Source organism: Amblyraja radiata, chromosome 3, assembly GCF_010909765.2.
Source record: "Amblyraja radiata isolate CabotCenter1 chromosome 3, sAmbRad1.1.pri, whole genome shotgun sequence".
Taxonomy (NCBI): Eukaryota; Metazoa; Chordata; class Chondrichthyes; order Rajiformes; family Rajidae; genus Amblyraja; species Amblyraja radiata.
The window spans coordinates 116,481,083-116,507,886 of NC_045958.1; the positions used below are offsets into that span (position 1 = coordinate 116,481,083).

Below are 26,804 nucleotides of genomic sequence, written 5' to 3' on the forward strand. Positions count from 1 at the left end.
TTTGACCCATCAAGTATACTCCGCCATTCAATCATGGCTGGTCTATCTCTCCGCATTCTCCTGCCTTCTCCCCATAACCCCTGACACCCGTACTAATCACTGGTTGGGAACCTAGTGAGAAAAGAAAGGCAGCAGGCTTTTAAACATACTCCGCGAGCAAAAACCAATACTGCCAGTGAATCCATTCCATCAGGAGATCAACACTATCAACTCAGACTATCACTATTGGTATTTTTAAATGGCAAGTTGGGCCAAACTTACATTTGAGGAATTACTAGACAAGTCAGCATTTTCACACTGTTGCCCCATGAATAATTGGGATGAATCACCAATAAGAATGCAACATGTCAATAACTGAATGCCCAAACACACATGGACGATCTCTCCAAATTAGCAGTAGATAGTCCCTCATAAAAGCTCTGGATCCTGCTGTCAGCATCTATGGATGCATAAGGTTGGGGCTCACGTTGTCGACCTCCCCATTGTGAGCCCTGTCAACTGACGTCAGTCAGGCATACGACAACAAACAGAGGCAGCAGCAGGAATAATGCAAGCTCAGTCGCCGCAGCTTGCAGCCCTGATGCAACCTCAGTTGCCGCGGCTTGGCGCCAACCTTGGCACATGCGCCCGTTTTAGGGCGGGCACCTAGGGATGTCGAACCGGATGGCATCACCCTGCTGCAGCTGAATGCGGAAGGCCTAGCTGGCTGCAGCGTCTGGAGGGCGTTACATAACTTCTGCAGCCTCAAACGCAAGAAGAGGAATGCACAAGTCAGCCAATCTACCCATTCTCCCTTCAATGCCCAAGGGAATCACAGCATAAAAGATACTCCCCCTCAGAAGGTAAGTCAAAATCAGGAACTCAGACAAATAAGTGTGCTTGGTGTTGCTGGAAGTACATGCAGTCCTTGGGACATTGAATGGCAAAGTCTGGGAAACATGAATGTATGTGAGTGAAGTAATGAGCCTGACAGGGTGTTGCCAAGAAACATATTAGAAGATGCACCTTCCTCTTGAAATGTTCCTATCACTCTGGTTGTCCATTTATTTGAGGATAACAGCACAATTTTAACACCGTGGTCCTTGCATGGTTACATATTAACAATTGTTATATTTGTTAAAGGAGAACATTTGGAAGAACCTTTTTATGCAAGGGGTGGCGTAATGGCGCAGTTGGTAAAGCTTCCGCCTCACAGCGCCAAAGACCCAGATTCGATCCTGATCTCGGGTGCTGTCTGTGTGGAGTTTGCACGTTCTCCCCATGGCCTTGTAAGATTGCTCCAGTTTCCGCTCACATTTCATAAATGTGTAGGTTTGTCGGTAGATTGGCCTCTATAAATTGCCCCAAGTGTGACAGGAAAATGATATAACATAGAACTAGTGTGAACGGGTGATCGATGGTTGGAGTGGACTACATGGGCCAAAGAGCCTGCTTCCAAGCTCCATCTCTAAACTAAACTCAACAGGGAAGTGTGAGGTGTTGCATTTTGGTACGTCTGACAAGGGCAGGACCTACACAGTGAATGGTAGGCCTCTGGGGAGTGTTGTAGAGCAGAGGGATCTAGGAGTGCAGGTTCCTTGAAGGTCGAGTCACAGGTAGATAAAGTGGTCAAAGGGGCTTTTGGCACATTGACTTTCATCAGTCAGAGTATTGAGTATAGAAGTTGGAAGGTCATGTTGCAGTTGTATAAGACGTTGGTGAGGCCGAATTTAGAATATTGAGTTCAGTTCCGGGCACCATGTTATAGGAAAGATATTGTCAACCTTGAAAGGGTCCAGAAAAGATCTACGAGGATGTTGCCAGGACTAGAGGGTGTGAGCTAGACGGAGAGGTTGAGTAGGCTACAATAAAGTTTCAATGCCAGATCTTAAACAGTTGCCTGTCAAACATGTTTAATCCCACCCAGGGCTTCTCCAGACAATAACAAGCTGGAGATTTTTCTCTTGTTAACGTTTTACACAGAGAGTGGTGAATCTCTGGAATTCTCTGCCACGGAAGGTAGTTGAGGCCAGTTCATTAGCTATATTTAAGAGGGAGTTAGATGTGGCCCTAGTGGATAAAGGGATCAGGGGGTATGGAGAGAAGGCAGGTACGGGATACTGAGTTGGATGATCAGCCATGATCATATTGAATGGCGGTGCAGGCTCGAAGGGCTGAATGGCCTACTCCTGCACCTAATTTCTATGTTTCTATGTTTCTAGGTAGCAACTGAACACCCCTGCAAAACTGTATCAATTCATACAATAATTAGGGGTGGAATTCTCTGCGCTGACTACAATCAGGGAAAAAAAATTCTACGGTACACAAAATTGCTGGGGAAACTCAGCGGGTGCAGCAGCATCTATGGAGCGAAGGAAATAGGCGACGTTTCGGGCCGAAACCCTTCTTCAGGCCCGAAACGTCGCCTATTTCCTTCGCTCCATAGATGCTGCTGCACCCGCTGAGTTTCCCCAGCAATTTTGTGTACCTTCGATATTCCAGCATCTGCAGTTCCCTTTTGAACAAAAAAAATTCTACCTTTGGTTATAAAAATGCTGGACCTATCCATAAGCTGGTCAAAAGATAATCTGATGCTACAAACAAGATTCCCGTAAACTGCCTCAGTGGGATGTTACCGCACAACAAGAGGGTAAACAGTGCAAGGTAATCGAATCAAAACAGGTGGATATTAATTCACATAGACACATATTTAGTAGAGGACTGAAACGTACTCTTTAAGAAATTCCGACATTGTCAGGTGCTGCAGCGAGTCTGCTAGCTCCGAACAGCCTTCCTCATCAGCTGACTGTGCCCGTTTGCGAAAGCTAAGTTCCCTATAGAAAATGACAGATTCCTGTTTTTTGTTTTCTGCAATAAAAAATACAACCAACAGAACTCCAGAATAATACATTCAGTTTGTTTGTTAATGCGACAGATTATCTGAAACTGAAATATATTTTCCAACACTGAAACATATTTTCCAAACTCTTTTTGGTAAATTCAAAGCAAACTTCCATGTTTGTGGGGATACACACAAAATGCTGGAGTAACTCAGCGGGACAGGCAGCATCTCTGGAGAGAAGGAATAGGTGATGTTTTGGGTCGAGACCCCTCTTCGGACTCCATGTTTGTAGTATTGGTTTATCTGGAGATCATATTATCTGGATAGCTTAAAATAAAATGCAATGTGACTCCATTCTGAATAACAGAATGATGTTGAATGTGTCAAGGCTTCTTGCTGGGATGTATTTACATGGCCATATTCTGCCTCACAACTTGCAGATATAGTTTTCCTTCTGGAAGGTTCTCCCATCTCCACAGAGGAATGCTGGAGCTCTGTCAAAGTGACCATCAGGTTCTTGGAAAGGAAAGTTTTGAGCTGGTGATCTGGACATAAATGGCCTTTGGTGTCAAGCCCAACAAGCGACTAATTCATAAAGTACCTAAGAATTATACTGAAGGCCATTGCCTGAGATTGGTGTACAGTGCATTCAGAAAGTATTCAGACCCCTTCACTTTTTCCACATTTTGTTACGTTACAGCCTTAATTTAAAATGGATTAAAAAAATGTTTTTATCATCAATCTACACGCAATATCCCAGAATGAAGAAGTGAAAACAAGTGTTTAGAAATGTTTGCAAAGTAATTCAAAAGAAACAACTAAAATATCACATTTACATAAGTATTCAGACCCTTTGCTATGACACTCAAAATTGAGCTTAGGTTCATCCTGTTTCCATTTGATTATCCTTGAGATGTTTCTATAATTTGATTGGAGTCCACCAGTGGTAAATTAAATTGATTGGACATCATTTGGAAAGGCACACGCCTGTCTATACAAGGTCCCACAGTTGACAGTGCATGTCAGAGCAAAAACCAAGCCATGAAGACAAAGGAATTGTCCATAGACCTCCGAGACAGGATTGTGTTGAGACACAGATCTGGGGAAGGGTATAAAACAATTTCTGCAGCATTGCAGGTCCCGAAGAGCACAGTGGCCTCCGTCATTCTTAAATGGAAGAACTTTGGAACCACCAGGACTCTTCATAGAGCTGACCGCCCGGCCAAACTGAGCAATCGGGGGAGAAGGGCCTTGGTCAGGGAGTTGACCAAGAACCTGATGGTCACTTTGACAGAGCTCCAGCATTCCTCTGTGGAGATGGGAGAACCTTCCAGAAGGAAAACTATATCTGCAACAATCCACCAATCAGGCCTTTATGGTAGAGTGGCCAGACGGAAGCCACTCCTCAGTAAAAGGCACATGACAGCCCGCTTGGAGTTTGCCAAAAGGCATCTAAAGGACTCCTGGACCATGAGAAACAAGACTCTCTGGTCTGATTAAACCAAGATTGAACTCTTTGGCCTGAATGCCATGCGTTACGTCTGGAGGAAACCAGGCACTGCTCATCACCTGGCCAATACCATCCCTACGGTGAAGCATGGTGGTGGCAGCATCATGCTGTGGGGATGTTTTCCAGCGGCAGGAACTGGGAGACTAGTCAGGATCGAGGGAAAGATGAACGGAGCAATGTACAGAGAGATCTTTGATGAAAACCTGTTCCAGAGCATTCTGGACCTGACTGGGGCGGAGGTTCACCTTCCAACAGGACAACGACCCTAATCACACAGCCAAGACAACGCAGGAGTGGCTTCGTGACAAGTCTGTGAATGTCTTGAACTCGTTCGAACCTCTCTGGAGGTACCTGAAAATAGCTGTGCATCGATGCTCCCCATCCAACCTGACAGAGCTTTAGAGGATCTGCAGAGAAGAAAGGGAGAAATTACCCAAATACAGGTGTGCCAAGCTTGAAGCGTCATACTCAAGAAGACCTAGGGCTGTAATTGTTGCCAAAGGTGAGTACTGGGTAAAGGGTCTGAATACTTATGTAAATGTGATATTTCAGTTATTTCATTTTAATTACTTTGCAAAAATTTCTAAACACCTGTTTTCACTTATTTATTATGGGGCATTGTGTGTAGATTGATGATGAGAAAAAAATAATTTAATCAATGTTAGAATAAGACTGTAACGTAACAAAATGTGGAAAAAGTGAAGGGGTCTGAATACTTTCTGAATGCACTGTACATTGGTTGGAGAAGAGCGCGGTGGCGCAGCGGTAGAGTTGCTGCCGTGCAGCTCTAGCAGCGCCAGAGACCCGGGATCGATCCCGACTACGGGTCCTGTCTGTACGGAGTTTGTACGTTCTTCCCGTGACCGCGTGGGTTTTCTCCGATATCTTGAGTTTCCACCCACACTGCAAAGGCGTACAGGTTTATAGTTTAATTGGCTTGGTATAAGTGTAAATTGTCCCTAGTGTGTGTAGCATAGTGTTAGTGTGTGGGGATCACTGGTCGGTGCGGAGTCGGTGGGCCAAAGAGCCTGTTTCTGCTCTGTATCTCTAAACTAAACCAAAGAACACAAAGCACAGACTTTGTCATTTTGCCCAATCGCTTCATATAACAGCTTAGCATCCATACTACAAGGCAATGAGAGTTGTGTCAAGATGAAGGGGTTTTGCAAACGGGATTCACTGCCAGTACTACAGCTGTGTATTTGGTGCTGGTGCCAGATACAAGTCTACCTAAGCTTTCAACTGAGCCTAAATTTGGACATGGATTTTAAAAATAATAAGCAACACAAATGTGAGATCTGGCTAGGTTGGGAAATTGGAAGAATGAAGAATATAGCATTTATCGTGAAAGAAGTCAGGACACTGAAACCGAGACAGAGAAATAAAAAGTATGGACATAAAGGTTCAAAGTCAAGGCTACATCACATGAGAGGGTAATGATGGATAGTTTACTCATTCAACAACAGTGCAAATAGCTGCAATAAAAAATAACCAGACCTTGTAATATCTCGTCAGATAAATAAAACAGAAATCCTAGAAGTTGAAAATGAGTATATTCAACAAACATTGGCTCAAACACCTCCAATTTATTTTGTGTAGTTCTACCTTTCATACTGGAGAAAGGGCATCTAGACACAGGGGTAGTGCAAGAAAATTAAGCCAAACAAAAATCTAATTCAAGGCATCAGAGTATTAAGCCAGAGCATTAAGCATTAAGATTGGAGATGCATAATTGGGATGGAGATGCAGACAGTTATAGATTTTATTATCTGCTGTGTCTAGTAAATATGTAAAACAGCCTTCCTGTAGAAGCTGCAAAGGCAAATAGTGAAAAATGTATGAATAAATTGGATGTCTATTTCATAGATGTTTGAGAGGATATTCATGGACGGTTAATAGAATTTTGTTTAATCCTGTAACTCCTCAAGATTGAATGGCAGCGTTCAACATGAAAAGTAAACAGTTATGTGCAGTTTAAAGGAAATTTTGAAATATGTGTGTCTTCTTAAAAGTGGAGTGATAAACATTTAAAAGTGATTATTGATCACACAATAGACTTTTGTAATCTTAGGAACATTGTGGTCAATCATGCTAAAAGAAGGGGAGGAGCCATCTTGGTGAACGGCTGCTAGCCAGCAGCCATCCGTTTTAAATTCGTTTTTTTAATAGTTTTTAGTGAGTCCTGTTTTTTGTTTGTAGGGGATATGGTCTTTTTAATGTGGGGGGTAGGTGTAAACTTTATTTCTAGGTCCCTACCTGGTCGGTGTGGCAGCCTTTTCTCCGGGCTGCCCGTCGACCCGTCCTCGTGGCCAAAGATCTTATAAGATCTTTGCTCGTGGCCTACCAGCGGGCTTGGAGCGCCGTTTCCTGGCGGGGACCGCCCAGCACCTCGGCCTCGGCGGCGGCACAGCGCTGGAGCGGAGCGGAGCGGGCGATGCCTTGCCTGGGTCGCCGCGCTGGAGCGACGCGCTGGAGCTCTGGCGTGCTGGACCGCCGAGAGCAACATCTCCGGGTTGCGGGTCTGTGGAGCGGAGAGGCGGCGTGCGGAGAGGCGGCAGTGCGGAGAGGCGGCGCCGACTTTTTCATCGGGAGCCTGGGAGCTCCAAACCGGCGCGGCCTTGTCGGCTTCGGCAGCCGCGGGCTCCAACCAGGAAGCGGCCGTTCCAGGTGGCCCAGCCGCCGAAAGGACTCTCCCGACGCCGGGGCAAGACCACCCGGTGAGAACGGCTAAGGACATCGGGCCTCCGTAGAGGCAATTGCGGTGGCCTCAATAGGCCTGACTTTGGGGTGAACATGGGGTGGGGAATGGACATTGTCCCTTCCCCCACAGTGCTATCCATTGTGGGGGGATGATTTTTTTGTCTAATTGTAGTCCTGTAGGTCTGTGTCCAAGATGGCTGCCGTGAAGGGAGAGTGGACGCTGGCGCGCTTTGACTGCCGCTGCTCTCTCTTCACATTGTGTTTTTGATTTTCTGTTTTTGGATTGAATTCTGTTTTTAATTTGTGTCTCTGTGATGTCTTTATTACTTGTTATATTTCGATTATATGTTTTTATTCCGATTACTATGTAAGGTGTCCTTGAGATGTCTGAAAGGCGCCCATTAAATAAAATTTTATTATTATTATTATTATTAAATAGATTTACTGTATATCTCAGTTATATCTGGCTATAAGCGGTATAAACTGCATGCCTCTGATTTTAAATTTTTGAGCGAGAGCCTTCTCATTTTATGTTTAGATATGATTATACTTGTATTGTAATCCATCTACAGAAGATGTATTTTACGACCAGGGTTAGACTCAAAGACTAAAATCATCGATCACGATTTCCAGATGTACTTACAATGCTACTTACCCTATTTTAAAATCCTACAGCATAATAAAAAATGAATTTTAATTTTGTTTCCACCAAAATGTTTGCCAACGCTGTGTATTAAATCCAACGTTTTTGGATTCTAAATTACTTATACTTTTGATGAGAAATATTAAAGTACTCCTTCACTGGATTTTACCTGATCTTTAACCTAAATTACAGGATACCAAACCTGGAAAACCATTGATATTAAAATTACAGTTTATATTTGTTCAGTGTTTTTAATGCTATAAAATGGCACAAGGTACCGCTTCAGATCATTATCTGGAAATGAAAAGACACCAGGCCAAACTGACGTTAGACCCTGATTCATAAGGTTAGTCACAGAAAGAGTTTCAAAGGAGGAGGAATGGCTAAAAGATTAAAGGGCCTGTACCACCAGCATGCGGTTGCATGCGTCTAGCGCGACCAAATGTGGTGGCTTGAGGCGTACGGCCTCGCAGGGCCGGACTCACTTCCAACCGCGGAGGCGTACGGAGTTGTGCGGGGCTGGTCCCGACATCATACTCACCAATCAGCCAGGCAGGAGGCGGGCCGACAGAATTTGGACGTCGCACGGCATCGGGCGGTTATGTCATCACGCAACGGCACGCCGGGCAGGGACGTCATCGCGCAACGCCACGCGCTAGGCATACACCATCAAGACGCTGCTTACGGCGTCAAGACACTGCGTACGCCCGTCGAAGCGCTGCGTACGGCCTCAATGCGGCTGCGGGCCGGCAGGCCGTTGCCGCACGGAATTTTTGAACACGATCAGTTTTTCGGAGCCCCGCGCGATGTCGGGACCAGCCCCGCACAACTCCATACGGCTCCGGCGATCGAAGTGGGAACAGCCCCGCGAGGCCGTACGGCTTAAGTGACCTCGATAGGTCGTGCTCGCCGCATGCAGTCGCATGCTGGTGGGACAGGCCCTTAAGGGTGGTAATTGTAGGGTTTAGAGTCCAGGCAGTTGAAGACATAGAAAGTGGGTTGAAGGAAAAAGAGATGAAGAGGCATCAGAATTGAAGGAACATAGAGATCACACAGGATTGAATTGCTACAGAGTTGGGGAGAAGCAAGGCTGCAGAAGATTTTAAAACATGGGGGTAAACATTGTAAAGCAGTGGAGTTACTGTTCTGCATTGCCAGTGTAGCTCAGTGAACACAGGGATGATGAATGGGCAAGTTCTGGTTAAGATGCAGGCAGCAGAGACCTTGTGGAATTAAATTAGTTTGGCTGTACCTAACTTTACAAGTTCTATAGGAGTGGAATGAATGACCCCTTCACATGGTGCTTTCATGAAGTTAGCTGAAAATCATTGACTTCTATTAAGTTGCTTCTGATTCTTCTGCAATGTGTAACTTTCTAATAGTAAAGTCAAGTCAAGTTTATTCGTCACATACACATACGAGATGTGCAGTGAAATGAAAAGTGGCAATGCTCGCGAATTGTGCAAAAAACTACAAACAGAATGGATCAGAATCACATATTACATATTTGTGGGAGGGAGGGAAGGAAAAAGGAAAAAAACAGCAATTTTTAAAAGACACAACAGTAGAGTGGTACAGTAAAGTTTGTGCCCGGAGAGATAGGAGTTTACAGTCCTAATGGCCTCTGGGAAGAAACTCCTTCTCATCCTCTCCGTTCTCACAGCATGGCAACGGAGGCGTTTGCCTGACCGTAGCAGCTGGAACAGTCCGTTGCAGGGGTGGAAGGGGTCCCCCATGATCTTGTTGGCTCTGGAGTTGCACCTTCTGATGTATAGTTCCTGCAGGGGGGGGCGAGTGTAGTTCCCATAGTGCGTTCGGCCGAACGCACTACTCTCTGCAGAGCCTTCTTGTCCTGGGCAGAGCAATTCCCAAACCAGATGGTAATATTTCCGGACAAGATGCTTTCCACAGCCGCTGAGTAGAAGCACTGGAGGATCCTCAGCGACACTCTGAATTTCCTCAATTGCCTGAGGTGGTAAAGGTGCTGCCTTGCCTTACTCACCAGTGCTGAGGCGTGTGATGTCCATGTCATATCCTCAGAGATGTGGACTCCCAGGTATTTAAAACAGCTCACCTTATCCACAGTATCCCTATTTATCCTCAATGGTGTGTACGTCCTCGGATGTTGTGCCCTCCTAAAGTCCACGATCAGCTCCTTAGTTTTTTTGATATTCAAGAGGAGGCTGTTGTCCTGACAACTGAGTGCCGGATCAGCCACCTCCTCCCGGTAGGCCTTCTCATCGTTGTCTGAGATCAGGCCCACCACCACAGTGTCATCAGCAAACTTGATTATTGAGTTGGAGCTGAACCTACCCACACAGTCATGTGTGTACAGGGAGTACAATAGGGGGCTGAGGACGCAACCTTGGGGCGATCCTGTGCTCAGGGTGAGGGACTTCGATGTATTCCCTCCCATCCTGACTAACTGGGGCCTGGCGGTGAAAAAGTCCAAGGCCCAGGCACACAGGGGAGTGTTGAGCCCTAATTCCAGCAGCTTTTCAGCAAGTCTGGTGGGGACTATCGTGTTGAAGGCTGAACTGTAATCTATGAACAGAATCCTCATGTTGCCTCCCTTCTGGCTGTCCAGATGGGAGAGAGCGGTGTGCAGAACCTGGGAGACCGCATCGTCCGTGGATCTGTTTGGACGGTATGCGAACTGTAACGGGTCCATGTTACAGAGGGAGGAAGGCGCAGATGTGTTTCTTCACCAGCCTCTCAAAGCATTTCATGAGGTGAGGGCCACCGGACGGTAGTCATTTAGACAGGCAGGGGAGGCATTTTTATGGTACCGGTACAATGATGGATTTTTTGAAACAGGCAGGGACCACGGACTTGTCCAGGGAGAGGTTGAATAATGTAGTGAGCACTGGGGCTAGCTGCGTAGCACAGGACTTGAGTACTCACTCCGAGATGCCATCGGGGCCTGCAGCTTTTCTCGTGTTCTCTCGTGTCAGAGCCCTCCTCACGTCGTGCTCGGACAGCGAGAATGTGTGCACATTCCTCCCTTCAGCTTCGGTAGCCAGCCCGCTGGCGGTATTGTCGATAGTCGACAGACCTGAGGTGATGTTGCCTGTCTCGAAACAAGCGTAAAAGGAGTTCAGGTCATCAGCTAGGGAGGTGCCGGAACTTCCAGTTGAATGGGGGTGCTCCGGTAGTTGGTTACAGTCCGTAGCCCGTGCCACAGGCGCCTGGTGACCTGCTGCTCCATCTGTGACTCCAGCTTGTCTCCGTACCTCCTTTTTTCGTCCTTCACCGCTATTCGCAGTCGGTACGACTCTACCTTGTAGACGTCCATGTTTCCTGATGCCAGGCCCGAGTTGTAAGCAGCAGTGCGAGCATTCAAGGCCACACGAACGGACCTGTCTGCCCAGGGTTTTTGATTCGGAAAGGTGCTTACCCTTACCGTGGGGACGATGTTGTCGGCTATTGTGGCGATGAAGTCCGTGACCGCTTCCGCGAACTCACTGACGTCACTGGAACTTGCTTGGAACATATTCCAGTCGACATCGCTCAGTGCATCTTGCAGCATGGCCTCTGACTGGTCGGACCACCGCTTTACGTCCCTCGTCACTGCCGCTTCCCGAACTATCCTCTGTGCAATAAAATGGTGCAAATGGCAGGCACAGCCACCGTTAATGAATCATTATCAAAAGATCAGTGGGGTGCACAGCGGTAGAGTTGCTGCCTGACATAGTTAGTGACCTGTCTTCAATCCTGACTACGGATGCTGTCTCTACGGAGGTTGTACGTTCTCCCCGTAACTACGTGGGTTTTCTTGGGTACTCCGATTTCTTTCAACAACATTCAGGTTTGTAGGTTAATTGGCTTCTGTAAATTGGAAATTGGTCCGAGAGTGTAGGATAGTGCTCGCGGAGGGGCTGAACGCTGGCCAGCACAAACTCGCTGGGCCGAAGAGCCTGTTTCCACCCTGCATCTTTAAAGTCGAAAGTAACGTCATTCTGGCAGAAGAACATTATCGGTACTGTTTTGGGATTAGCATAATGGTTCACCATGGAATGAATAAACTCAAGATTTCCTTGTTAAATAAATCCCCCCTCCTGAGTGAGAAGTAATAATAAAATCTTAGCGCAGATGACGAGACACGTGCACAATATATGGGATCCAGTCAAAATGTCAGCAGCCATCAATCTTTGATCTTTGATCTAAAGTGCATTTCCTCTCTTGCTCTGTAAATTGTAAATTGTTCCTAGAGTGTCAGATAGTGCTAATGTATGGGGTCGCCGATCGCTGGTCGGTGGGGACTCAGTACGCCGAAGGGCCTGTTTCCACGCTGTATCTCTAAAGCAAAGTCTAAAGTCTTTGCATTGCCAAAGGTTACTATCATGGAATGGGAGCTCCTGCTGGCGGGCTAGGTTGTAAATGTATGAAGGCAGCACACAGAGAAAGATCAAAGCTAGCTTAGTCTAATAACTACACGAGCCTCATACTAGCAGGCATGGGGAAAGAGATGTGTGAACCTTATGGGTGAGAGTATACAAGAAAGAGGATTCCAAAGGAAATAATTCCATGTTGGCACACTTAAATAAATGGAGAAGGAAACCTTGGGGATGAGACAAAATGCTCAGGGATTGGGTCGGATGGATATTAATGAAGGAGAGAAGAGAATGTAATGGCCTGTAATGTAATGTTCATATACCTGTACAATTCACACAGACTTCATTGGATGCAAGCCACGTACATATATTAACATCCTCATATGCATGGATAGGAGCAATTAGGAGTGGTCAACAAATAATGTCTTTTTTCATTGATGACTATATCCATTCAAATTAATTGAAAACTATACAACACAAGAAATAAACAACATCTGTGAAAATGTAACGTCACACATTCTCCCGAGGTACTCATTCTTAATCCTGAAAAACAATTGCAACTTTTATAATCTAAACTTTGAATATCTCTAGAGGTAGATTATGACTTTTTATGAATCATGTCATTTAGTTAGGCTTTGTAACTGCCTGGTTTAATGTGGCTATTCCAGCTTAATCCATTTTAAAGTTCTATTCTTCACTGTACCTTTTTTCTTTCGGTTGCTCGGATAGACTGAAGGTTCGCTGTTCTGAAATAAAGCAACATAAAAATATGTTTACAGAAGATAAAGGTGAAAACATTACATGGCCAACTTTCTTTAAACTGTTAAGGAGTTTCCTTGAATAGAAGGTCCTCTGGACACATGCCTGGGTCAGAAGTTTGACAATTAATCCATATGTTATTCAGATTATTTTGAATCTTTTGAAGATTATATGCTTGGCGAAGAAATGCATGTCCTAACAAATTATATGTTTCCAAATTTTGCATCATGCAGAACCATGCATTCTCATGAATGTCTTGCAGAATAAAACTTCCTTCATTCTGCTCCAAAATGGCATTTCAGTCCAGGTGGGACTACAACTGGACTACAGTTTTTCCTGCAAAAAGCCATTCTGGGCCCATCGGAGTGAGGTTTACAAGTTGATGCAAAATTGGCCAATGAGTCATATGTGAGCCGAATTCGAAAATTTAAATCGATAGCACCAAGCAACTTTACAGTAACAAATTCTTCAGTGTTGTCAGTCATATTGAAACTTACACCAATGTACTTCCTCAGTAGCAGAGATGGCATCAATTTAAGAAGCTTCCATAGCAAATTTAGAAAGTAATTACCAACTCATTACAACAACTGATAGCTTAATGCAGACCATATTATTTGCAAGTCTCATAGGAAGTCCTACCACAATTTTCAATGTTTAATAAGCTGTAAGCTCCTGGTAAATTAAAATTAACTGATTTATAAAATGACTGTCAAAAATGTTGCGAGGCATGTACCAAAATAGCAAGATTTGAATTGTCAAACAGTGGTGAGGTTAGACTAAATTTCTAGTGGCGTGGGTAGACAGAAATTTATAGATTAATTTACAAAAGGCTTGGGAGGCCAATCAGTGGATATATTTAAGGCAGAGATGGATAGGTTCTTGATTAATACGGGTGTCAGAGGCTATGTGGAGAAGGCAGGAGAATGGGGTTAGGAGGAAGAGATAGATCAGCCTGGATTGAAAGGCAGAGTAGACTTGAAGGGCCGAATGGCCTGATTCTACTCCTATCCCTTATGACCTTATAGATAACTACCATATGTATTTGTGGGTTAGTGCTAACGAATTCCCATTAGCATTCTTCCTGGATGCCAAGAAGCTCAATATATTAAACTTTATTAACCCCAGAAGTTTGATTGCACATTTTTCATCCCCTGAGTAGTTTTTGTATCAAGCAAAATAGTTCATTCCTGGCTGTGTGAGCTATACATGTGCCATTGGGGTTATGAACACGGAAACATAGAAAATAGGTGCAGGAGTAGGCCATTCAGCCCTTCGAACCAGCACTGTAATTCAATATGATCATGGCTGATCATCCAAAATCAGTATCCCTTTCTGGCTTTTCCCCCATATCCCTCGATTCCCTTAGCCCTAAGAGCTAAATCTAACTCTCTTATTATCAATTATTAATTACCCCTCTCATTTTCTCTTTTCTGTGAAGATGCACATGGATGACAAAAGATGGTGAGAGCAATAATCCAGGAAATGGAAGGGCATATAAATGGGGTAGGTGTTAATCAGAACAGGCAGCTTTCCATTAATTGAATCTATGTAGCTTTCCATTAATGCCTAGTAACCAACCAGACTGACTACCCTAGCCAACAGTCATAGTGTTCTAGGGAAATATAGCACAGAAACATGTTCTTCCGCCCACCTTGTTCTCAGCAACCCACTTACACACAATCTACAATAATCCCATTTTTAATTTGCGCCATTTCCCCCCCAGAGTCCACCATTTACCTACAGAATCAGAGAACATAGGTTCAAGGTGAAGGGGAAAAGATTTAATAGGAATCAGAGGGGTAATTATTTCACACAAAGGGTGGTGGGTGTGTGGAACAAGCTGCCAGGGGAGGTAGTTGAGGCAGGGACTATCCCATCTTTTAAGAAACAGCTAGACAGGTGCAATGGATAGGACAGGTTTGGAGGGATATGGGCCAAGAGCAAGCAAGTGGGACTAGGGTACCTGGGACATTGTTGGCCGGTGTGGGCGAGTTGGGCCGAAGGGTCTGTTTCCACACTGTATCACTCTATGTGACTCTAAGATCTGGTAAAGGGGTCAGTGCAGATGTTGTGAGTTGTCATCCTAACGGAGCGGAAGCCCAGAGCCCCAGGGCTCCTCCCTAAGTGTACTGCAATCCTATTTGGCATGCAAGCACTTTGTGTTTTGCTCAAGATTCAAGCATCAGCAGTTGCTCGTGTTCTAGAAGAAAAATTCTTCTGAATCACGACCTGGATGGTAATTTGGAGCAAGGTGTCGGATTCTGACAACAAGGGGAGGTGGGAGCAATGCTGTATCCCTATTCCACCACGAGGAGGAATGTAGATAGTTAACATTGGGCCAAAGCACAAAGAGTAGTCTAATTTGTGCAGGTGTGTGATTACGAGGTCATAAGGAATAGGAGTAGAATTAGGCCATTCGGCCCATCAAGTCAACTCCGTCATTCATTCATGGCTGATCTATCTCTCACTCCTAACCCCATTCTCCTGCCTTCTACCCATAACGTCTGGCACCTGATTTATGACTTTATTTTAACTGAGACTACCAGCTCCAGCTCTCTCTCTGCAAGCGAGGTCAATGTTTGTTTGTCCACATCAGCCATCCAAAAGCAGCATCAAAACCAGTAATTTAGTGGAGGTGATATCGAGCCTAAAATCCAGCACTCTAAAAATACGTGAAAGGCTGGCACTGCCGGACAATATCATTACTGTGACCCTGTAAATGACATAGCATCAATTAACAGAAGGAGAACAACAAGCTTTCACCAATAGTAAGAAAAGTAATTACCACAAACAAATAGCAGCTTCAGTGAAAATGACACCAACAATATTACAGAAAACATGCCATACAATGATAATTTTCTTACAATGGGGCTTGCTGAAACATGATTAGGGAACACATGCAAGCTTATTAAATGGAATTTGATGTGATACATGAGCAGAAACATTGAATCAATTATTCTCTTTACATTGTCAATCAGGAGATAGGCCTTTACGCTCCCATATCGATTTGCTGAGGGAAGAATGTATTTAGCTTTCATTAACAAGGCACAAGGGAAACATCCAAACTCTGGATGCAATGAACCGTATGTCATAAGATTGATCTCCACTTTGGAGGCCTGCATAACACAGACGAGAGAAACTATGTCTCCTTAGGCTGAAAGAGGATTTTAATGAGTGGCTCTACCCAATAAAGTGTTGAAAATATCAGGCAGTAAAATAAAGTTACCATTAATTAAAGCAGAGCATTTGCCCAAAGCAGTGGAAGAAAGAAATAGGATGTTTCACATTAAAAACAATGAACGTTTGGTACAGATTTCTGGAAAAATAATGGAGTTGTAGTTCAAGATCCTCTTTGACATTGTGATGGGATAAAACTAGGGCCAATTATTATTATTATATCTCCTTGGGTGTGAGTTGGGCTGCACAGTGTTAACCAGTTTATTCTTGTTGGGCTCATCGTGTAGCTGATACATTCTTTGATTATCTGCGATACAGTATGTTTCAGTTGAAATTTTGTACTAACCACCACTTTGTTGCCAGGACAAGAGGGCTTGAGCTCTAGGGAGGGGTTGAGTAGGTTGGGACTCTATTCCTTGGAGTGCAGGAGAATGAGGGGGGATCTTATAGAGGTGTACAAAATCATGAGAGGAATAGATTGGGCAGAAGAATCAAGGACCAGAGGACTTAGGTTTAAGGTGAAGGGGAAAAGATTTAATAGGAATCAGAGGGGTAACTTTTTCACACAAAGGGTGGTGGGTGCATGGAACAAGCTGCCAGCGGAGGTAGTTGAGGCTGGGACTATCCCAATGTCCATTAAACAGTTAGACAGGTACATGGATGGGACAGGTTTGGAGGAATATGGACCAAACGCAGGCTAGTGGGACTAATGTAGCTGTAACATGTTGGCCAGTGTGGGCAAGTTGGACCGAAGGGCCTGTTTCCACACTGTATCACTCTGTGAGAAATGTTGAGAGATCTCAATTATGACATGTGAGTTCTCGCAGTGTTAAAGTAAGTTTAACATATGGATAATTGAGTTGGTACAAGCAAGCTATGAAATATAATGGGCAGCACCAGCAATTTTCAAGCCACATGCCTCTCAATGCTTCATTCCACAACCAGCAACATTGATTAGAACTAAAACTGTGAATTCAGAAATAAAGAACAATGGCACAAAAAGGTAGCAGGCGGGAATTGTGTGCAGAAAAGTGAGAGGGTTATCTAAATGCAAGTGGTACTTACTACCATGGTGTAGCAGAGAAACTGATTTAGACAGGGAGAGCGCCTGAAGAAGGGAACGTCCACTGCTGAGAACACCATCTACAGAGCAGGGACAGACTCATCATAATGAACACATGAAATCTAATTGAATCCAATTCATGGCATGACTAATCCCCTGGATATACAATTGATCAGCTATCAATAAGGAATAACATCGGAATTACAAAGAAGCAGTAAACACAGAGCACAGATGAAATTATGTGGTTTTAAATATTTTTCTAATATTGGTTCTAAATGGTTTCTAATGTTGTTTCCTATTCAATATTTCAAAGTATTAAATTTAGCCTTTTATCTGTATTAGTGACAGTCTAAAGATATATGGATATATCATAATCTCAGAGAAGACCTATGTAACAATACGATAAAACTTTATTCATCCCCGGAGGGAAATTGATCTGCCGACAAACACAACACACAACAAGGTACACGAAAAACCTGAAATTAAAAGTGAAAACAAAAGAAAAAGACAAGCGACTGTTGTCTGGCTGCCGTGTGCACAGCGCCTTCACTGGAACAAATGTACAAACAAACGAACAAACACAGACTTATCCCCTGGATAGATGATTCTAAACTAGAGTCGTTCCCCCCCCCCTTTTTTTCTCCCACCGTCCCTCACGATGGCCCACACCGGATCCCCCTTTGTTCTTCACAGCGGTCCCCCACGCCAGGTCCCCATTGTCTTCCCCTCACGCTCATCGATCGTTGATCATGAGTCGATCGTTAGGCCACGCTGCCGCCGAGGTTCACGTTGCCGTAGAGGTTCCCATTGTCGCCGAGACCCCCGTTGTTGTCGAGGCCCCCGTTGCCACCGAGGGCCCACCACTGACGGCGCTCCTGTTGCCGTTGAGGCTCACACTGCCGCTGAGGTTCCTGCTGCCGTGGCTGAGGCTCTCATCGTCGCGTCCGCTGAAGCTCCTGCTGCCGCCGCCAAGGCTCCCATCGTTGCCTCCACTGAAGCTCTTCCGCCCCAGGCAGGCAACGCCGCCTGGCTTCACCACAGCCCCCTGGGAGGCTTGTGGGGCGAGTCGGGCCTACCGGAGTGCGTTCCGGGATCCAGGATGTCATGAGGTAAACAGCATGTTTATCACTTGATCAAGTTACTTCCCATTAGAAATTAATTTTGCATCAGTAGTAGTTACATATTTCTGGAGTTCCACTATCTTCTTACTCACCTATTCCCACGCATCCAGGGCCTACATGCTTTATATTAGCTGAAAAAAGGCTACTGCAAGATGCACAAGATGTGAATGGTCAGGTTCCTACTTCTCCTCCCTTTTAAACAAGTTAAATTCACACACAGGGACCGATGTTTCATAGAATAAAGCAAAGAGTTGCCAACATTGGCCAAGTGATTACTGATCACTCTTTTGAGATTCAGTTTCTGGCAAATCCAGGTGGCATTCCAAAGCTGAATTTGCTGGGATACTTGACTACATAGTATCACATGTATTGTTGAGTCAAAACTGCTTGTAGTGCTTGTAGGTGAACATTATGTTTAGAGAACAAATTAGAATAAAGCTTTTCACTGTACCTCGGTACATGTGACAAGAAAACTAAACTGAAACTGAAATTATAATCTATCATATACTATATCATACTATAACAAATTAATCAGAGAGCAAAAATAATTGAATTATTCAGCAACAGACATGAATGTGAAATCGAGAAGTTATGGATACAATGGAAAATATCAGTAACCACAGCATTACTAATCCTCATTCGTGTCAGAAATATATTTCAATATTTTGATACGCTACGCATTTTTTTTAAAACGGCACTAACCTTCACTTGTGGAATCACACAAACTAAAATCCCTTGCGAATCGAGATTTATTTTGCGATACTTTAGGCGAGGAAAGGGAATATGATCGCATTCGAATCCCAGAATCTTCAGTCTCCTTTAAAGAACAGATAAAAATGATGTCAAGCATAAAATGCTGGACTCTACCACAGGACAGCTACTACAGAGATAAAACCTTTTGAGCTCCATTGAAATGAACAGAATACTTACCTCCGAAATGTCCAACACATGTCACACACGAGCAGATTTTGAATACAGTTTATTATTGTGACCAATTCAAGTAGTCTGCTATGCAACTTACGTTACCTTATGAAAATACACACTTTACGTAGTAATATTTTGCAAAAGATGTTTTAGAACATGTAGTATGTTATACTTGTGTAATTTAGCCATCCAATCTACATCAATCACGTTTACTACAGAGCTGTGATGCCATACCATTTAGCACACGGCACGCAAAAAAAGACATGGAATTTTTATATCAACATGGTCATGCATGACAGCACACTGACAACGTACTTGACAACAAAGCTGATTTAAATCACGTATATAACATTTATAGTTTCGCTGAACACCTTAGTTCGGTCAGCCTGGACCTACCTGATCTCCCGGTTGCCAAACACTTTAATTACCCTTCCCATTCCCACACTGACCTTTCTGTCCGAGGCCTCCTCCATTGTCAGATTGAGGCCAAACGCAAATTGGAGGAACAGCACCTCATATTTCGCTTAGGCAGTTTACAACTCAGTAGTATGAATGTTGATTTCTCTAACTTTAATTAACCTCTGCATTCTCCCTCTCTCCATCCCTCCCCCACCCATCATACCAGCTTCAAAGTCATCTTGTTGAGTCTCATTGTAACTCGTTCTCACCTAACAAACAGCTAACAATGGCCTGTTCCCTTTATCGTTCTTACTTTTTTGCATATCTTTCATTCATTTGTTCTGTATCTCTCGACATCACCATCTGTATCTCTCATTTCCCTTTCCCCTGACTCTCAGTCTGAAAAAGGGTCTTGACCCGAAACATCACCTATTCCTTTTCTCCAGAGATGCTGTCTGGCCCGCTGAGTTACTCCAGCTTTTTGTGTCTGTCTATAAAAAATGTATGTACATTACTATACCTCACGGGGGGGAAAGGGCCAGATTTTGCAATCAGCAGTGAACATTTATTCCACCTGTGATTTGCCATAGACTTTCCATGAGATTTCATAATGGACATTAGACACAATAAGTCCATTATAAAGAAGCATCAGCACATTTCGCTCTGACCGAAATCCATTTCACTGAAGTCAATGAAATGCATGTTAGAGGAAGAGTACAAGGTGCTGTCACAACTACTGTATATAGTGTGCTCAATATTACCAACCAGAGACAACATTCTTAACAGGCATGTTCATTAACCAAACAGAATGCATAGAATTGAGTTGCATGTTGACAAAATTACGAAGTTCACTATCCCATTTGACACCCCACCCCCCTTATTCAGTTTAAAACCACCCGTGTAGCAGTGGTAAACCTGCCTGCCAGAATGCTGGTCCCCCACCTATTAAGATGCAATCCGTCCCTTTTATACAATTCCCCCTTACTCCAAAACAGATCCCAGTGATCTAAGAATCTAAATCCTTGCCCCCTGCACCAATTCCTCAGCCACACATTCAGGTCCCGTATCTCCCTGTTCCTGCTCTTGCCAGCACGAGGAACTGGAAGCAAACCGGAGATAACCACCTTGGAGGTCCTGCTTTTCAGCATTTTTCCGAGCTCTCTAAAGTCACGCTGCAGAATATTCATCCCCTTCTTTCCGACATCGTTTGTGCCGACATGCACTACCACTTCCGGCTGTTCACCTTCGCCCTTGAGGATTTTTTGCACTCTAACTCCGCTATCTTTAAGAGCTCCATCTAACTCTACCTTAAAAGCATCCAGAGAATCGGCCTCCACTGCCTTCTGAGGCAGAGAATTCCACACATTCACAACTCTCGGGATGAAAAAGTTTTTCCTCATCTCTGTTCTAAAAGGCCTACCCCTTATCCTTAAACTGTGGCCCCTGGTTCTAGACTCCCCCAAGATCGGGAACATGTTTCTTGCCTCTAGCATGTTCAAACCCTTAATATATCTTATATCTATATAATTAAAAGTCTCATCTTGAACACTTCCTGTCTGCACTATATATTGATTTTAGAAAAAACACTGTGATTTTTTGGCCATTTTACTCACAGTCCTCCTCTGCTGAGCCAGCCCCGAGGATTTTTCCCATCGATGAAAAAAAAAAAAGTTATGAATATTTAAAAAACCTTGAGATCAGCTGATTGGTCCTCTCACCTGTCAATCACCATGATGAAGGTAACACCCCCTTCTGGGGGGGGGGCAGGACTATAAAACTCTGAATGCCTGGACGTGAGTCAGTCACTCTGCAAGATCGCGAGGGAGAGGCCACGACTGTCATTCTAAGATGTGAATCAACTGAACTGTGAGTCTGCAATGTACTTGCAATAAATGATTTGTTAGCCCTTAATGACAATGCCATGAGTTGTTTGGCCTGCTGCCCTCCCTGTGCTTGAAACGGCAATGCTTTATTAGGTCCGACTGTGGTAGGAAGGAATAAATGCTTTATTAGGTCCGACTGTGTTTGGAAGGAATAAATGCTTTATTAGGTCCGACTGTTTTTGGAAAGAATAAATGCTTTATTAGGTCAGACTGTGTTTAGTCCAAAAGTCCCACTCGTTTCGTGACTTCCGCTTAGTGGACAGGTTGCGCTGATTGCGTAATTTCCGGTGAGTGCAGAGGTCGCGCTGATTGCGGAAGTGCCGCTAATTGTGGAAGCCCCACAGTGGAGAGGCCGTGTGAGTAGATTCAAGAAAATGTACTGTCGTGTGTGTGTGTGTGTGTGTGTGTGTGTGTGTGTGTGTGTGTGTGTGTGTGTGTGTGTGTGTGTGTGTGTGTGTGTGTGTGTGTGTGTGTGTGTGTGTGTGTGGGTGTGTGGGTGTGTGGGTGCGCGCGCGTGCGTGTGTGTGAGAGAGAGAGTATGTGTGAGTGTGAGTGTGTGTGTGAGTGTATGTGTGTGAGTGTGAGAGTGAGAGTGATTTTGTGTGTGTGTGTGTGTGTGTGTGTGTGTGTGTGTGAGAGTGTATATGTGTGTGAGAGTGTATATGTGTGTGAGAGTGTATGTGCGTGTGTGTGTGAGTGTGAGTGTGTGAGTTTATGTGTGTGTGTGTGTGTGTGTGTGTGTGTGTGTGTGTGTGTGTGTGTGTGTGTGTGTGTGTGTGTGTGTGTGTATGTGTGAGTGTGTGTGAGTATGTGTGAGTGTGTGAGCCTGTGTGTGAGTGAGTGAGTGACTGTGTGTGTGTGTGTGAGTGAGTGACTGTGTGTGAGTGAGTGAGTGTGTGTGTGTGTGTGTGTATGTGGGTATTGAGACACTTATGTGAGTATTGAGACACTTAGTTAAGTGTTTCAATAAGATCCCCTCTCATCCTAAATTCCAAAGTGTACAAGCCCAGCCGTTCCATTCTATCAACATATGATAGTCCCGCCATCCCGGGAATTAACCTGGTGAACCTACGCTGCACTCAATAGCAAGAATGTCCTTCCTCAAATTTGGAGACCAAAACTGTCCACAATAGTCCAGGTCTCACTAGGGCCCTGTACAACTGCAGAAGGACCTCTTTGCTCCTATACTCAATTCCTCTTGTTATGAAGGCCAACATGCCATTCGCTTTCTTCACTGCCTGCTCTACCTGCATGCTTACTTTGTTACTGATGAACAAGGACCCCCAGATCTAGTTGTGCTTCCCCTTTTCCCAACTTGACACCATTCAGATAATAATCTGCCTTCCTGTTTTTGCCACCAAAGTGGATAACCTCAACATTTATCCACATTAAACTGCATCTCCCATGCATCTGCCCACTCACCCAACCTGTCCAAGTCACCCTGCATTCTCATAGCATCCTCCTCACAGTTCACACTGCCACCCTGCTTTGTGTGACCTGCAAATTTGCTAAAGTTACTTTGAATCAAAGATCTTAGAGCAGAGCAAGATGGTCCACTCCTACCAAATACAATGGACTGACGTGTAATGCGCACCGGAGCGTAACTTCCGCCATTTCAGTAAACCCGACCCAAATGTCGCGAACGCGCAGACAGACGGACGAAAGCAAAGATCATAGTGCGGCATAGGTGGACATTTCGAGTCGAGACCCTTCTTCAGGCTGACAGTCAAGGGAAAGGGAAACGGGAGATATAGGCATATCTTCCATTCATTTGTCCTTAGTACCGTCTATATCACTTGTTCCTCTTTCCCCTGACTCAGTCTGAAGAAGGGTTTGACCCAAAATGTCACCTATTCCTCTCTATGATCTTTGCTTTCGTCCGTCTGTCCGCACATTGCTCGCTCTTGGTGCCGGCGCTTCTCCCCTCAGCCTCCGCCAAACACACACACACACACACACACACACACACACACACACACACACACCCGGCAGATCGGTGCGGGCCGAGACTGGGAGCAGAGCGAAGGATGACATCAAACGGATCATGGCAGCTATCGAAAAAGTACGTAAATGGTAAGGGGGAAATTAAAACATCTGAAGGAAATAGATGTTTAACAAAAAAAAGGGGGGGGGGGGGAGGATTGCTCCGTGTCCATGTCCGTGTCGGAGGGAAGGGGGGGGGGGGGGGGGGGGGAGGATAGTTTGAGTTCCTCTTTCCCCTGACTCAGTCTGAAGACGGGTCTCGATCCGAAATGTCACCTATTCCTTTTGTCCAGAAATGCCGCCTGACCTGCTGCATTTTGTTTCCATCCTTTAATCTCTCAGCCTGATATAGCAGAATCTCCCTGAATTAGCTTGACGCCATGACGGAAGCCGGTTACGGAAATGGCGCTGAAGGTTACCCATGACCCTACTACGGCTTTTTAGCAGAGTGGACCAGTGGATCTTTGCTTTTAATCCCTTCATCTAAATGATTATATTTTATGTAGCTGCGGTCCCAGCACCGAGCCTTGCGGTACCCCACTAGTCACTGCCTGCAATTCTGAAAGGGACCCGTTAATCCCTACTCTTTGTTTCCTGTCTGCCAACTAATTTTCTATCCATGTCAGTACCCTACCCCCAATACCATGTGCTCTAATTTTGCCCACTAATCTCCGATGTGGGACCTTATCAAATGCTTTCTCAAACTCCAGATACACTACATCCACTGGTTGCCCATTTTCCTAGTTACATCCTTAAAAAATTCCAGAAGATTAGTCAAGCACGATTTCCCTTTCGTAAATCCATGCTGACTCGGACCGATCCTATTACTGCTATCCAAATGTGCCGCTATTTCATCTTTTATAATTTACTCCAGCTTCTTCCCCACCACCGATGTCAGGCTAACTGGTCTATAATTCCCTGTTTTCTCTCTTCTACCTTTCTTAAAAAGTGGGATCATATTAGCTACCCTAGAATCCACAGGAACAGATCTGAATCTATAGAACATTGGAAAATGACCACCAATGCAACCACAATTTCTAGAGCCATTTCCTTAAGTACCCTGGGATGCAGACCATCATTATTGGTCTATCAGATCTATCCAGGACAATTGCTCACATTGTAGCAATTTGGAGGAACAGCACCTCATATTTCGCTTGGTCAGCTTACAACTCAATGATATGAATATTGATTTCTCCAACTTCAAGTAACCCATAAGCATTGATTCAGTTTTTCGCTAACAGAATTTACCCATGTACCTTGGACAGTAGTCTGCCTGAGGAAGGGATGGATTCAGGTCCCTTTATGTCCATCTCAGTTTCCTGGTGAGTCTCAAATGAGTCCAGTTCATCCCCACTGCTAGCAAATGCTGCAGCAGAGTTTGGAGACTTTGGAGTACATGAACCCTGAGATCGATCTGAAATTTCATCTCCTTCACTGTCCGCATCAATGCCATCAAAGTTGAACCTGCAAAAAAAAGTAGTGAACATGAAGCTGCATTCAGACCAATATGTGATGTCTTGTCCTTGATCATTTATAATTCATTGACATTAGTTCATGAAGGGACATAGCTAATGATCGTCACTTTATATCCAGGGTAGCTCTATCCTGTAATCATGAACATGCTAGATTATAGTATGTTTTTGCTGACAATAGTCAGTGCCTAAAGAAAAATTAAACCTAAATAAGTTATGCTATTAGATACACAAAAAAATATTTTAATCAAAACATTGCCCAGGAAACTATATGTTATTCTGCTTATGAATACCCCAAGCAGGTTTTTTTTAAATTGCTTGCATCTTTTTTTAAATGTTCAGCATACATGAGCAGATTATATTTATAGCAAAAACAAGTTCACCCGCCAGAAATCTTAAATAAAACAAAACGTACTCGAATAAAGATCTATGTCAAAATATTAAGCTTTTTTCCAACATTTTCCATTTTTAGTCCAAACTTATTGGAAGATGTACATAACATGAGTCACTCTGATGAACCAACTAAAGAAAAGAAAAACAGCAAATTGTAGCAGTTCACTCTCTAAGATCAGCTGTCATAATAATTGCCTTGCCTTGCACCCATTTGTAGACAGTAGTCACTCAGAATTCTATTTTATACAGAATATGTTTCACTAACGATTGTCTCCTGGTGAAATGTGCCAGATGTAAAATCACTTTTTTCATGCAATTCAATTTAGTTTTAGTTTAGTTTAGAGTTACAGCGCGGAAACAGGCCGTTCGGCTCACTGGGTCCGCGCTGATCAGCAATCCCCGCACATTAACACTATCCTTCACAAACGAGGGGGAATTTACAATTTCTTACCGAAGCCAATGAAACTACAAACCTGCTCGTCTTTGGAGTGGGGGAGGAATTCGGAGCACCCGGTGAAAACTCACGCAGGTCACGGGGAGAATGTACAAACTCAATACAGACAGCACCCGTAGTCAGGATCGAACCCAGGTCTCTGGTGCTGTAAGGCAGCAGCTCTACTGCTGTGCCGCCATGCTGCCCATTTGATTCCCGTTCTTATTTTCTTATCTTTCACTGTCTCCCTGCATCCGTATCATTTGCAATCTATAGCACCAACCTTACCTAACCCAGCCTGGAGAAATTAGAATCAGTAAATGCTTTACACGATGCAGCCTAATTTTATTACTCAATGAAGAGTAAAATCAGACATCTGTCTGAACTCACTGCTTCTCACATAGGTTAAAGCATTCTCATTAACTCAATGCAATTTTTCCTCAACACCTTTATTCTCCTGAGCATGTAATCACAGAAAGGTCTCCTCATCATTGTTCTTGAAATGCCCAAAATTAGCCATCTGTCCCGACATGATCCAATTTCCTGGCAGATGTGTGGAGGTTAAATTCAATCAGTGACCCTCTGGTTCATAGCAGCTGTTGCTGACACTAGTTGGTAATTTTCCGTAGATTTAATGCAATTTAAATATATTTTTTAAATGCACAAGGAAGTTCTGAATGAAGGCTTTGATTCCATTTGGAACAGAATGAAGACGAGACCCAGTGTCAATATTCCAAGGTGAGAACTGGGAAGGGCTGCCAGCACGGTGTAACCTACTGCATTGGCAACAACCCAATGATACAGCAGAAGTGAACAACAGAACTGCCAGGCGGCAGCTGTCATCCTGCAGAGACACAATCCTTTTCCAGGATGCGCTGTGTCACTTTGCTTCAGTTTTCCTGAGGAGACCAGGGCATAGTTGGGATCTGATATGGTTTGGAGATAGAACATGGGAAGAGGTGTGGCACGGTGGCGCAGCAGTAAAGTTGCTGCCTTACAGCAACAGGGACCCAGGTTTGATCCCGACTACGGTTGCTGTCTGTATGGAGTTTGTACGCTCTCCCTGTTTTCTCTGAGTGCTCCAGTTTCCTCCCATGCTCCAAAGACGCGCGGGTTTGCAGGTTAATTGCCTTTAGTAAATTGTCCCTTGTGTGTAGGATAGAATTATGGTGTGTACTGGTGATTGTTG

General features: G+C 44.3%; 1 protein-coding gene across 5 annotated transcripts in view; it reads right to left on the bottom strand.

Moving 5' to 3' along the window:
- arhgef28 (Rho guanine nucleotide exchange factor 28) overlaps positions 1–24,777 on the bottom strand; it is a 170,323-nt gene extending 145,546 nt beyond the window's left edge. The window contains exons 1-5 of one of the 5 annotated variants that reach the window (XM_033018665.1): positions 24,574–24,777; positions 18,831–18,945; positions 17,010–17,087; positions 12,712–12,754; positions 2,712–2,813 (exon numbers count right to left, since the gene is read on the bottom strand). In XM_033018665.1, the coding sequence (XP_032874556.1) occupies positions 2,712–2,813; positions 12,712–12,754; positions 17,010–17,087; positions 18,831–18,945; positions 24,574–24,627 (392 nt within the window). In that variant the 5' untranslated portion in view covers positions 24,628–24,777. The remainder of the gene's footprint in view (positions 1–2,711; positions 2,814–12,711; positions 12,755–17,009; positions 17,088–18,830; positions 18,946–24,573) is intronic. The other 4 variants (XM_033018660.1, XM_033018662.1, XM_033018661.1 and 1 more) reach the window with 4 other exon arrangements.
- Between the last annotated feature and the right edge of the window lie 2,027 nt (positions 24,778–26,804).